The sequence below is a fragment of the Alligator sinensis genome, unplaced genomic scaffold (genome assembly GCF_000455745.1).
Source record: "Alligator sinensis unplaced genomic scaffold, ASM45574v1 scaffold469_1, whole genome shotgun sequence".
Taxonomy (NCBI): domain Eukaryota; kingdom Metazoa; phylum Chordata; order Crocodylia; family Alligatoridae; genus Alligator; species Alligator sinensis.
In genome coordinates, this window is record NW_005841934.1 from 791176 (window position 1) to 805129 (window position 13954).

Genomic DNA, 13954 nt, shown 5'->3' on the forward strand with positions numbered 1-13954 from the left:
CGCCGTACTCGGTTCAAAACCGAAGTATAAATCCGATAGGATCAACCCTTCTGAAGCAATTGACTCCCTTCAATTAAACGCTATAAAGAAATCCATTGAGACAGGACCGTGGGGCTGTGTCTTGCTGGGCTGAAAAGCGAGTGGAGGATGTAATTAAAAACCTCCAAAGATAACCCACGGCACCGTGCAAGCTCTTCCAGGCACACTCGGGTCTGAACAGCTGAGCACATTCTTGGCTCGAGCGCGGCCGCGTTAAACCAGAGCGAGCGTTTAGTGATGGATTTTGCTGATTCTTCATTATGTCAGCGCGGTTCTCGCGGGGCACTCGAGACGTTGCTTGGCGAACCCTCACAATGGCGTGTTTAGAGTGGCCTTTAGGCCTCTGAGAAGTTTTTTCTCAGTTTAGACAGGGTTAGGAGCTATGTTTGTCCTGCCTGGCGGAAAACCAAAGCAGCCTGCCAATCACCATCAGCATCCTGCACCCAAAACCATGAGATTTAAATAAGTAAAGGTGAGGGGGATAGGGATTTTGGCTGAGTTGCTGACAGTAGGACCAGGAGCTGCCCAGTGACTCTTTGCCCATTTTTTAAGAGTCAAGGGGTCGCGTTGTCAGTGGTCGCCTGCAGCTGCTAAGGCTGGAAGCGTCCTATTTCTTTTTAAATGCAACCTGAGAGCCTCACCCCATCACCCAATGCCAAGGGTTTGTTATTTCAGCAAAGCCCCAGCCATTTTGAGGTCTGGGGGGTAAAAATCTGCATTGATAAGGCTGCCTCCGTTATTTGGACTCCCGCACACAACGCTACTCCTCCCAGCCCCATCACCGGGCTGAGCAGAGCAGTGGTCTGGGACACAGGATACCGAGTGTCATTCCTGGCTCTGCCGCTCAGCAGTCGGGGGGACTCTGGAGAAGTCATGTGCGCCTCAATTTCCCTACCTGTAAAATGGGCACGTTGCTTCATCCTTTGAGGCCGGTGGTGTGGAAATGGTGTAGAAAAGCAACATATCTACTCTTATTGTTTCTTTTACCAGTTTCTTATCTTTATGCAGCATATGCTTCATGGATGTGAGTAGGGTGTGCCCAGGGTGTTCTGATTTGATTGCATTTTAAGCACCGTGCAAAATAAATAATGACCCCTAGGACAAGTACTGGGGCATCCTAGGGGGTCATAGGTTTTATTTTTGGATCTACTTCGGTGGTACGCGGGGTGCGCACACCTCAGCACATGGGGAGCTGGCTAGAGCCCGGACAGCTGCCTTCCACCTCGTGTTTTGGGGATATTTGCTGGAATTGGAGGGGACTGACTCCCAACTAGTAGCATTGAGGCTGCTCTCATATCTCCCAGACCATCATAACAGCAAACTGCGTGGCAGTGTAGCAACATTTTGTCCAAAAGATGGCCCCTTCTCTAGCTGAAGTCTCTGGTCATTTGGGACCACTAGCTACAGCGGCGGTGAGAGGTTGCTCAAGCGCTGGGGTTGGAGGAGCGGCTGTGAAACCATGGAGGGAAGTCGGAAGGAAACATGTTCCCAGGGAGGTGCAATGCAAGGCCTTGTGGCTGGCTTTAGCTGGCAGCTCTTCTTTCCATCTGTCTGGAGAGAGCTTGGAGGCAGGTTGCCTGGTTCGGCCCTTTAAAGGCCCTCGAAATCTTCGCCGTTTGCCAGGGCAGCAGACAGTACGCCCCGAGGGGCTGCAGCAGCGTGCCAAAGAGGTGACCGGAAGGTCGGCGCTAATTAGATCCGAGAACGCATTCACCTGAGAGGACCTGGCCTGTCTGTTTGCAGCCACATCAGCTCCCTGGGGTGGGTGGCTGTCCCGAGGGAGGGTCAGCCGGTGCAACGGCATCAGCCCAGTGACTGCCGTTGTACCATGCAGCGGGGAGATGCATGACAGTCTGCACCCCAGGCCTCCGTGGGAAATCTCAGGTACCCCCTGGGATTCGGTTGTGCACCCTCTTACGCACAGCCCCGCTCCCAGCCCGTGTAAGCCACGTGCACCAGGAAATCTTGCACTGCCCACTTGATGCTGCCGTGCCTGTCCCTAGGGCCTCCGGGCCCCGCCGTCCAGAAGGCCACGGAGGAGCAGCTTTGCTCTGCATTGCAGCCCCCGGGTGGCATCTGGCCACCCGTTGCTTATGCTAATCTCTTACAAGCCGTGCATTTATTTTTGTTTCACTTTCTTGGTGGGTCTGACTCATGGACTATGCCTCAGCCTCCTTGCCGGCGCCTGCGAAAGCATTAGACCTCCTCTTGGGAGACAGCAGCCAGAATAATCCCTGCAACGGGTGGCATTTATGGCGCTGTGTCTTGCAACGGCTGGCATTTATGGCGCTCGCGGTTCATCCCCAGATTTGCTTTGTTTCCTCCCCGGTGCTCCTGTCCTCTTCGGGGCACAGAAACAGCAGTCAGAGCAGGCAATACAAGCTGGGCTCAAAGGATGTGAAAACTGAGCCTTCCCTAGATCAAGAAGCCCGGTGGCAGCACCCATGAGCGCATCCTGCCATTCCCTGCTGGCAGGGACTCGGGGGGGCTTGTAGCAGGAGCCCCCCAGGGCAATGCAGCTGCCGTCCTTTCCCAAAGGGAGAAGCCCCTGGATTGGGAGCCAGTTAGCGCCATTTCCTTCAAACCAGTGGTGGGTGGCGCTGGTTGCTGAGCACGCGTGTAACGTGCCTGCCCTGTCCTCTGCAGTGGCTGTTTCCAGGAGGAATGAAGCAAGTCCTTGGGGTGATGCATGCTCCGGTAACGTGGACCAAAGGGGTCCGTGTCCGAGTGCCTGGGACCTTCTTGCGCTGTGCAGCCCTTCCTGAGCAGGTGATGAGACCACCAACCCCCCGTGGGCAGGGGGATACAAGAAGGGGTACATCCCTCTATCCAGGGCTGATACAAATAGGGCTTCTCCAACATATCAGATTCAACTGAAGCCCCCCACGCTGTGTCCCGGTCGGGCATGGTCTGGGAGGGAGGACAGCAAACTGGGAATCAGGAAAAACGGCATCTGCTCCTGCTGTATCACTCTGGGCCAATTCACTCTGCCTCTCTGTGCCTCCATATCCCTACCTGTAAGGGGAGATGGTGATATGCTGCTTTGGATGGTAGGTGCAAGAGCTCGTGTGTGTTTTGAGCAATAGAGGAGCAAGAAGAGCACCCAGTTCTCTTTGCGAAACATGGTGGGTTTGATCTCAGCTGGAATCTGGGCTCATAAACCAGAGAATTGTTTTTGGAAGGGATGAGAAAACCTTGCATGCCAATGCGCATACCCAAATATATGCAAATCCTTTATTGCGTAGTGTGGAACAATTGTCTCGTCTCCGTGCATCGCGTGCCAGCAAAGCCACGAGCTTGTGTTGCAAGTTAGCCCCAGACCGCAGTTTCGGTGCAATGCAGTTTACTTAATTTAGCCCCCCAGGGAGACGCAGGGGGGAAGAAGACAAATAAGACTAAGAGGTCTGCTGTGTCCCTTTTCCAGCCTGCAAAGCTTTGAACTCTCTCCCTCAACAGCAACTTTTCGCCTTGCTTGTTGCTGCTTTGATACCCGATCGGTCCTGCCTGTTGCACGTGTAGGGCGATCACCTGGCGGGGGGAGGACACGGTAGTTGGGAAAGAAACCGCTGGTCTTTTGCTTGATTCACAAGGTGGCAACTGCTGCCCCACGCCTCTCCCCTGCTTGGCTGAAGAAACAGCCAGTTCAGCATCGTGGAGCTTGCAGAAATCTTGTCTGACAAACCCGGGGGGTGGTTTGATCCCCACATGGCGCGAACAGGAGCGATGCTGGTTTTCATTGACTGATGCAGCCTCGAGCCCATCGGTTGCTTTACCTCTCCATAGATTCATAGATGTACTTAATATCTTCCCCATCTGTAAAATCCTCCAGAGCCATTTAGTTCATTGGATATGTCCCAGAATGCATCACCCTGGTGATGGGAGGCATTCAGCCTATGAATTCAGGCTCAGCTCCGTCTTCCTGGGCACTTGAGGGGGAACTGGGCTTATTTAGTCTGCAGAAGAGAAGACCGAGGGGGATTGAATAGCAGCCTTCACCTCCCTGCCGGGGGCTGCAAAGAGGATGGAGCTGGGCTGTTCTCAGTGGGGGCAGACGACAGGACAAGGAGCAATGGGCTCATGTTGCAGCAAGGGCCGTTGAGGTTGGATATTAGGGAAAACTTTGTCACTAGGAGGGTGGTGAAGCACTGGAACAGGTTACTTATAGAGGTGGTGGACTCTCCATCCTTGGAGGTTTTGAAGGCTTGGATCGACAAAGCCGTGGCTGGGATGATGTAGGTGGGGCCGGTCCTGCTTGGAGCAGCGGATTGCATTAGATGTGACCCCCTGAGCTCCCTTCGACCCTCGTTTTCTACGATTCTCTGATTCCCCGCGCAGCCGCCTTGACTGGAAAAGCAAAGGTGCCCGTTTCGGGCACGCTTCCCTGCCGCGGCCTTTTGCCACTCCCAGCTTCAGGCGCTCGCTGTCACCAGGGAAAGATGTTGGTGATGGAAGCAATGAAGGACTTCGCCATCCACTGCTTGTTCAGGGACCACGCTGCGAGTTCACACACTTGAGCAGCAACACACTGAAAACAGCTTAGGTCAGGAAATGAAGGTATTTAAATCCAGGGCAGGGCAGATGAGAAGGTTTTCGGCACAGCAGACATAGAGGGTTGAGCTTGGGCCAAGCCAGGGGAGGGTATGAGTTCCCGATGGGGCGATGCAAGCGGTGGGCACAGCCGGTTGTTTGTTTCGGTAGAAAGTTTCCTTTGGGGAAGCCCGGGGGGAGTCATGTTGGAAGGTCCCTGGGTTATGAGATGGTTTGTGAAGTCCCCTCTCTTTCTTCCACATCCCAAGGTCAGGTCTGTCTCGGTTCCCAAATATGCCCATGGTGTTTCACTTCCAGTGGATATGCTAGGTTTGGGGAAGGTTTGGTTGTGGGGACAGGCAACAGAGCAGTAGATAGGCCAGGGAGCAGCAAACAGAGCAGCAGAGCAAAAAGCCATGTTATGCTATCCTATACGATTTTAGTTACTTGACATTTCTTGAAGCCCAAATCTGATTTCCTCTTTTGCTTCAAGAAGCACCCTCAACATTTAAAACGATCTTCCTAAGGCTGCAATACTTCCTTCCGCGGACCTTGCTGCTGCCGTGTGCAACAGACCTGTCCAAAGGCTGTGCTGATGATGGGGCTAAACCTTGCACCAACCTCGACTGCACGGACAGCTCCAGCCCCAAAGAACTTGCGTCCTAGTGAAACTCATGTGAAACCATTGAGAAAAACCCACATGGGCCCAAACCAGGCATGGCTGTCTGTCCCCAAGCTTGGACTTCAGACCCTCGGCGTTGTAGATCAGGCCCCTCTCTGCTTGAAATGCTATCGCCGTCCCAGCGTGCACGTTCACGGTGACGCCGCGCTCACTGCTTATTTTTCCGAGAGGCTCGTAGGCCAGAAGATGAAAAGTCTGCAGTTTGCCCAGATAATGCTTTTTGCGCTCCCTGGGCATGCACCAGCGTAACGGAGGACGGCGTAGAGAGCAGCATGCCGGGAGCGCGGTGCAGAGGCTGGAAGTCCAAGACATCCATCTTGCAAGGCCAGCGCATTTCTCGATGTGTTCAGGGCCCTCTCGGCTTGGCACCATGTGCAGGCAATTCGGCGAGGGCTGCTTTCCAACAGAATATGACACCAGGAAGTGTCATTTTCTCCTTAGTTACTTCCCTCCTTCCTGGCCCCACTTCAGGGCAAACAAGTGTGTAGCTCCTTCTGGAGCAGAAATACCAAAGCTGTTGTCTAGCTCCGGCTTTGGTAGCGGGGAAGCTGCCACCCTGCTTCCTCTTCCCTTTATTCCCCGCTCGTGAACGACTGATGGTTTTCCAACTCGGTGACGTCCTTCAGCCTCTTTCATCCGTTGCTCCCCAGATCCGTTCTTTGAACTCGGCAGCGCTGCCAACTCGCACGACTGTATTAGCAGTTGTCGGTGCTTTTCTTAACGCCTAGCCTCGTGGAGTCAAGTGGGATTTTAGGAGAGCTGCAGCTGTTGCTTAAAAGCTGAGGGTCTGGCCCTCGGTTTTCCTGAGGATAACTTGAGAAAGGGAAACCTCAGAAAGCAAGTAACAAGAATCCCAAATGTATTAGCCTGCGGAAAAAGCTCCAGCTTATTTTGGGCCCTGATTTGTGATTATTGAACGTGTGAGGCAGGCCTTGCTGAACTTCTCTCAGCTTAAAAAGGACATTAAAGTAGGTACCTGCATCTCACTAATTGCCATAGGAGCGGTGCTTCTTTTGGACAAGCTTGCAGCACCTTACTGACTTCAGTGGGAGCTGCATGCATGTACCCAAGGGCTGCATGATGTCTACGCCGTTAAAAGACAGCAAGCAAAAAATAATTGCTTCGAAACGAAGAAGAGATTTCCAGAAAGACACAGAGTAATTGGCTTAATTTGCTTCTCGTTAGAAGACGTGCGTGCTCTTTTCTCAAATGACACCGGGCTCAGTTGCTGATAGAAAAAAGTGAAGATCTTCCCAGAGCGGGAGAGAGAGAAATCTTGTCAATCAAAGCATTGCTGTTGATATGCCCAGGCTGATCTCTGGGCAGAAAGAACAAAGTCTCTGGGTTGGCCTTTCTGCATTGCGGTGCTCTTTGGATGGCAATGTGTTTGACGTGCTGTCTGAGACCTGTGCTCGTCCGGACTCTGGTAGTCTTACCACCTGGGCAATGGGCTAAACAATATCTCTGCTAGGTAGCAGCCAACGCATGGTCCAACCGATTGAGCCCTGCTGCAGCAGGGGATAGTGCTCATGACACCGTCCAAAGCAGGGACCTGGTTGTGCAATCTGTAAACTGCAGGGTAAAAACCAGCATTCGTTTTGTCTTCCACACCGTAATACTGGAACTACTACTGCCTTGTCATTTTTGTCATCTGTGCGCATCAGAAGATACATCTGCATGTACCAAGGGTGGTAGACCATGTACCAAGGGCGGGTAGACCTGCTTTGTAGACCTAGCAGAGCTCTACCTTTGGAATAGATTGGCAACGTGGCCTTATGGATTTCATCTCACAATGGCGACATTTGAAAAATACATGTTTCTATTTACATTTCTTCCCAAAGGAGTTGTTTTTTAAAGTATATTGGGCTAGAGGACCATACAATAGATTTGAGTGCGTCTACCCTGTAGACAAGGTGCTTTGGGTAAATCCGATATCTTTTATTAAACCAACTCAAATAGTTGGAAAAATTCTTTGGAGCAAGCTTTTGGGTACAAACACCCTTCATTAGGCTGAGGAAGCATCTGCAGATGGTCGGTGCTCTTCCTGGATGGAGTGGTAAAGCAGCCAGAGGCTGGGTTTTTGGCTGTAGCTGTGTTGGTCTAAGGACACAGGCAGGCAAGGCTCTTTGGGTAGATGTGATATCTTTGATTAGACCAACTGAGTAGTTGGAAAAAAGTTCTTTGCAAGCTTTCAGGCACAAGCGCCCTTCTTCAGGCATCGGGAGACTCTGCTGTTGTTGTGAGATCTCCAAGGAATGAAAGAAGCTAAAAGTGTGCCAGGTGGTCAGTGAGAGTGTAATGAGGAGGAAAATGGTGGGAATTGTAGAAAGATCATATGAGAATCGCATAAAAGTGAGAAAAGGGCAACCCTTTGATTTTCACATGGATCGTTTCCTGACGTTTTGTGAAAACATGGATTTACTAAAAATATTCTTGCCTTGCCTTTTGATCCCATGAAAGCACAGAAGTCCAGCTCATCTGCCTGAGACCGTGAGCACTATCTAAGTAGAGTCAAAGCCCGGTCTAGCTGCTGTTTGCTGCCTGGTTGATGGGATGCTAGTGCATTAAAAGATGGAAACCATTTTCTTCCAGGTAGGAAGAGAGGTAGTGTTAGGATGACACAAGAGGGCACAGGGAGGGGTGGAAAGGGATACAATCGAATCAGTGGTAGGGTCTAGAGGTTTGTAAACCTCCTCCATGGAAGTGGCAGGACATTGGGAACTGAAGCCTTATGCAGCAGAGCGGCCAGAGGAGCCCCATGCTGCAGACCCTATGGAAACTTCTCTTCTCCTGGGATTATAGCACCCACTTTTTAATGAGCTAGACTTTTTCCCACTGGGAGATAACAAAATGCCTTCCCACAATCTCTTAATTGGCAAGAGAGCTTTTTCTGCCAGAGCAGCTGAATGTCTGAACTTGGTCAGAAACAAGGCCAGGAATAGATAAGCTTCCTGGAGTTTTTTTTTCTCATAAGCAGAACTGTTAATGATCAGGTTATCGGTGTCATCATGAAACCAGTATGGAGTAACCCCGAATCCTGGATGGCCATTTACAATGTGCTGCCAATTTTTAGTCTTGGTAATTGAAATGCCTGGTTTCTCTCATTTCTTCAAAGCCCCAAACATTGCTCCTTTCAATTAAGCCCTTTAGTATTAACTCCCTGCTAGTACAGAGAAGAGCGAGGGGCTGAGCTGGGTTTTGAATGGTCCGATATTTGCCCTTTCGGAAATGCCACCGCATATAATTATGCCATCTTCTGCCTTCTCCGCAGAGCACTTCCCTCCGGCGATGCGTTCTGCCTTCGCCGCGGGCTACTGAAGCTTCTGCCTGAGCGGTTTAGGATGCAACCAGATCCCCACGGCGCAAAATGCAGCGAGAAGTCTAGCAGTCTGATGATTCACAGAGGGCCCCGTTCCAGCTCTTACGGCAAAGCCAGGGACCCATCCCAGTGCTTGCAGGGGTACCCTGTTCAGCCCCACTGCGAGAGTTTCTGCCCATCATGGAAAGGCAGGAAAAGAGGGGGGTGGGAGAAAAGCAGGTTTGCATTAAAACTAGCAGCCAAGTTTACTCATCTTAAGCCCCGAATTGCTGACTGGCTGCACTGCTTGTGACACGGACGGGCCATGTGGCAGGATGGTAAAGCTCTCTTCCATCATGCTTTACATCGCTGCTTTGTTATGGGGGCTGTTTCCTTTGAACTCCGATCCCGTCGGGACGTGCATCCAGCAGTTCAGCCGTGAGAGTTCAGCCTGTCGTCTTCGTTTTGCCACCTGACGCCACGTTGCCTTTTGTTAGCTGCCTGCGTGTTAAATGCTGGGCCGGTGACAGTCTGCCTGGAGCCTCGTGATTGATCCCCTCGGAATTAAATTTGGCCGAATAGTGCGAAAGCCCATTAGGAGAAATATCTAATTCTCAGATGCTAAGCGTTTAGGCTCTGAATGCATTAATTATTCCTAACGTCATGTTGCATGTTGAGCTGCTTCTAATCGTATCAGGAGATGAGGCAGCAATGGCTTTGGAAGCAATGGGCCTGCTGAAGCATAGAGCTTGTCCACAGTAGCTGATTAATTAAAGCATTTGTATGAAATGGTGCATTAATTATTTTTTATATCAAAAAATATAGAGCCCCTCTGCCTAACTGGAGGCAGACCAGATGCTCAGGGTGCGCTTGGGTCTGTGTGTATTTGCAATTTGATGAAAGGCAGGAAATGGGGAAAACTGGCAAATCTCCCTGGCTTGATAACCGGAGCTTCTCGCCTTTTGCCATAGTGCGTTTTTCATGCTGCTGTGACTACGTGGAAATTCAGACTCGAACCTGGAGCCGGTTGTGGACATTGTTAGCGTGTTTTGAAGCAATGGCTACCAAGACAGGAGGAAGTTTTGGGAGAGGCAGCAGCAGCACAGTGTCTTAGCTGGTCCCACTGGGCTTTTCCTTGCTTCTGTACCGGCAGGCCTGGTACTGCCTTTGACTGCATGAATTGGATCCACTGGGTTTCTACCCTGTCGTGTGAGCGCCGAATCTCACCCCCAAACTTAAAAACACACACAGCGTGTTGTAAGGAATCATTTTATCTTTGTAAGCAGATGCAACCAGCCTGGTGTATCTGAGCTCTTTTTAATCCAAACTCCCTCTGATCCATTCCCCAGGGCAAATCATGCCCAGCAGTTTCCCTGCTTTTGCAGTTTCCTCCCTTTGCTCCGCTTCTGAGCGTGCTTGATGTTTTTGCCCTGCTACGGAGACGCGTGCTTGTCCCACGCGCCTTTTTTGGGCTTTTCCTTCGTGATCCGTGCTTCTCTGTGGTGCACCCTGAACACGGGTGAGCTGAACTCGAGCACAGCAGCGTTTGCGCTGTCGTGGCCGCATTACATTTACGCCCACTGTGGGCCTACCCCCATACAACCTAGCAGCTCATCCCTGCCCCAAAGGCCTCAATCCATTAAGAAGGGTACCATAATAGTGTGGCTGCTTTTCGTAGCTCCCTGTAATGGGGCATCATCAGATTATACCATATTTTCTTATATATATACGCAGCTTTTCCCCGCAAATCTCCACTCCAGACTGGGGGGTAATTAGGTAGAGAAGGTAATTTTCTGCCTGGAGTTGAAAGCAACCTGGTCTGAAGCCTGCTCTACAGGGCAGCAGCTGTGATATTGCTGTTTGGGCAGGTGAGGGAGTCAAATGACTTATTAGCTCCTTGTTCGTCACCCTATAGGTGTTAATGATCATCCCTCTTTTTTAATGGTCTTAATGTACCACTCATCAAGCTAACCTTTCTTAGGGCAGTTTTGCTGTCTGTTAGCTGCTTCTGGTCTTTCACAGCCTCCTTAGCTCAGGCTCCTTAGCTGTTTAGCACAGGCACTTTCACTCTTCAAAACCAAAGGTCCACTCACGGAAAACAGTCTTCAGCAGCAGCTAGGGATTCAGCTTTAGTTATGCAGGAAAGGGAGCATGAGTCAGCTGACACTAAGGCTCTGTTCTGTGCAGCCAGAACTCTGGAAAACTCTTTACTTCTTCATTCTGCCGTTCAAAAAACCAGGTGCATATTATATTTGGAGGGGTATTGTATGCAAAAAAATATGATAACGAACTTTATTTTACTTTGTTAGCGAAGTTATGCTATCGGTATCGTAAAGGAACTTTGCATCCGGAGCTTTCTGCTCACGCTGACAGCTGTATTGGCTGTATCCTCAGCTCACATCCATCTCAGAAACTCCACTGAAGTCAATGCGTATAGGTTGGTTTAAAATATTTGAGGGTCTGACCTTTATATCTCATCATCAGGGATCGTGGTTTTCTCTGATTAAAAAAAAATCCCCAATTTTCAGATTTAAAAAAGTTCGCCACTATCCATATGTTTCTGTGGTTAAAATGAAACACCTCTATCTATCTATCTATCTATCTATCTATCTATCACTACTAGTGATACTACTAATCTATCTAGATATAGATATATTACATCTATCTATCTAGCTATTAGATCTAATATATCTATCTATATCTAGATAGATAGATCAGTAGTATTACTCTTTCTAGATAGATATATAGATCTACTATCTAGTTAGCTAGCTAGATATATTAGTAATGTTTAATTTTAATCACAGAAAAATGTGGATTTGGGGCTACTTTTTCAAATCCAAAAATTGTGTTGTTTTTTTTTAATCGGAGAAAACCAGGATCCCTGATCATTATTTAATAGCCTGAAGGAAGTTTACTTCTTAATGTAGGAGGTGGCAATGAGTTCTGTATCCCAAGACTTTTATCCATCTGATTCGTCCTAAGACCCTCCAAGGCTGACTATGGAAGTATGGCTCCCCTCTCCCCCATGGAAGACGCACACATTGAATTAGAAAAATGCTTGAGAAGAGCTGGGGTTTTGCCAAGGGTGCCTTGCCAGAAGTGGTTTTATCCCGAGTTCAGTACCTGAGCTCTCACGGTTGGCATAAAACTCACAAGCGGACCTTTTTCTTTGTGATTTGCAGGAAGATCTGCCTCCACTGTAAGTGCCCGCAGGAAGAGCACGCTGTAACAGTTATGCCTCTGGAGATGGAGAAGACTGTGACGAAGCTCATGTTTGACTTTCAGAGGAACTCGACTTCTGACGACGACTCCGGCTGTGCCTTGGAAGAGTACGCATGGGTGCCTCCAGGGCTGAAACCAGAGCAGGTAAACATTTGATTTAAAATGCAGTTACTGCCTTGCCTTTAGAAGCCAGTGGCCTGTTTTCTCTAGACCTCGTGTAATGGGAGGATCTGTTTGCATGCAGGAGGCTGTTCGGACACTCGGGGTCTTTGTGCTGCGCAGAGTATGTGGCTTGGTTAAACATGTAAGACAAAGCTGGGTCTCGAGCTGTGTGGAGACATGTTTTTATGTGTGTGTAGTCATAACTTGTAGTGAGGACAAAAGCTGAACTGCGTAGAAGATGGAGCTCAATCCATTTATGAAAGGGGTGATATGACACAGCTGCATCAGAGACCGGCTGACCAGGAAAGTCCCTTCCAAATTGTTGCCTAACTTTTCTGTAGTTTCTCCTGTTCCTGCAAAATTGAATCCTTATCTCACGACACAGAAAGACACAAGCTAATTGTCTGCCTTCTCAGGAGTGTGATCAGCGGAGCACACAAGTACGTGGCACTTCCAAATTTCAGCCCATCTCCCCTTGTTTTTCCCGTTGGGAGTTTGGTTTCTCAGACCCAACTGTCTGCAACTTTCCGTGGGGGAGGGAATCGCTCAAATTGCTCAAGTGAAGCTTGCATATTGCTGTTCATGGCATTAAGAGAGCAGATGCACCTTAGCATGCTGTCTGTACATTTGTCGTGATGCTTGCCATTATTCAATGCGTTTAGTCTTTATGCTGATCTTTTACATTTTAGACTCAGGGCCGAATGTCCAAAGGAGATTGCAAAATGAGGTTAGCCTTGATAATTGCTATGGTGATCGTTTTCAAGTAAGGAGGTTGGAAAAGGGCAGAAAGTTTTCATTCTTGTTGTTATAATAACTCTGTTTTCCTGAGCTTTATTCAGAAAGGCTTAGGCATTTCCTGAAATATTTTGGCACCACCCACAGGCTGTAAATATTATCTGTCTGATTAGAGAAAATCCAGTTGCCTTTTCTTCCCCTGTCACTGGGAACATTGCAGCAATGCTCAGTCCTTGCATAAAAGCACCCTGGTACTTTAGGGTTCATTTACTGCCACCTGGCCAGGCTCATTCGAATACAGTCTTTCTTTCTGTTGACTTTCACAAGTTGTCCTCTGAGAGACAGCGTTAAGGACTCGTGGTAGAGGTGATATCTTTTATTAGACCAGCTAGATTTTTGCAAAAAAACCCCAAAAACTTTAATTGCAAGCTTTTGGGTGCAAACCCCCTTCATCAGGCATCGGAGAAAAGATTGTAAAAGTTCTCCTGGGTAGAAATGAAAGTTCATGTTTCATATTTCCTGTTTGGAAAAGTTCATAATCCAACTTTTCTCTGAGCCTATAAATGAACTTTTCCAAACTTTTCCAAACAGGAGATTTTACCACCTTCAGATCTCCTATGAAACATGAACTTTCATTTCTACCCAGGAGAACTTTTACAATCTTTTCTCCGATGCCTGATGAAGGGGGTTTGCACCCAAAAGCTTGCAATTAAAGACTTTTTTTTTTTTTTGCAAAAATCTAGCTGGTCTAATAAAAGATATCACCTCTACCACGAGTCCTGGATGCTTTTTCCTCTAGACCAACATGGCTACAACCTGGATACTCTGAGACAGAGCATTCACAAGGAAGAGAAACCGGTCTTCAATACGAGGCCAGTGCGCACTCTCCAAGAGACCCTGATGTGGGTCCCTCATTTGAAGTCAGATGTTATTTCCTCTCTGCTTCACAGCAGAGGCCTCTCAAGAAATCAGGAAGCAGCATGGAGCATTTGTTGAGGCTCTTCCAAAAAAAGCAGTCTCAAAATACTGCTAGTAGATACTGAACTGCTAAATATTACCCTGGGTTAATCCATTTCCTGGCGCATATCTTCCAGCTTGCTCTTCTTCCAGAGGTCACTCCGCTTCTACATATGAATATTAGCTTTTTAATTACACTTCCCAGTCTGCCTTCCTAGATCTTCAGATTGACAGATTTGCCACTCCAAGTTTGGGTGTAGTCACCACGGAGACAAAGCAACAGGATAGTAGTGTGAGCACACAGCCTGGTACTGTAGATTTGACTTGCAGCT

General features: G+C 48.9%; 1 protein-coding gene across 6 annotated transcripts in view; it reads left to right on the forward strand.

The window, feature by feature from the left end:
- PRICKLE2 (prickle planar cell polarity protein 2) overlaps positions 1–13954 on the forward strand; it is a 155951-nt gene that overhangs the window by 104738 nt on the left and 37259 nt on the right. For 4 of the 6 annotated variants that reach the window (XM_025199000.1, XM_025199001.1, XM_025198998.1 and 1 more), the window contains exon 2: positions 11729–11912. In XM_025199000.1, the coding sequence (XP_025054785.1) occupies positions 11781–11912 (132 nt within the window). In that variant the 5' untranslated portion in view covers positions 11729–11780. Of the gene's footprint in view, positions 1–10946; positions 10984–11728; positions 11913–13954 lie in introns of those variants that run through there. The other 2 variants (XM_025199003.1, XM_025199002.1) reach the window with 2 other exon arrangements.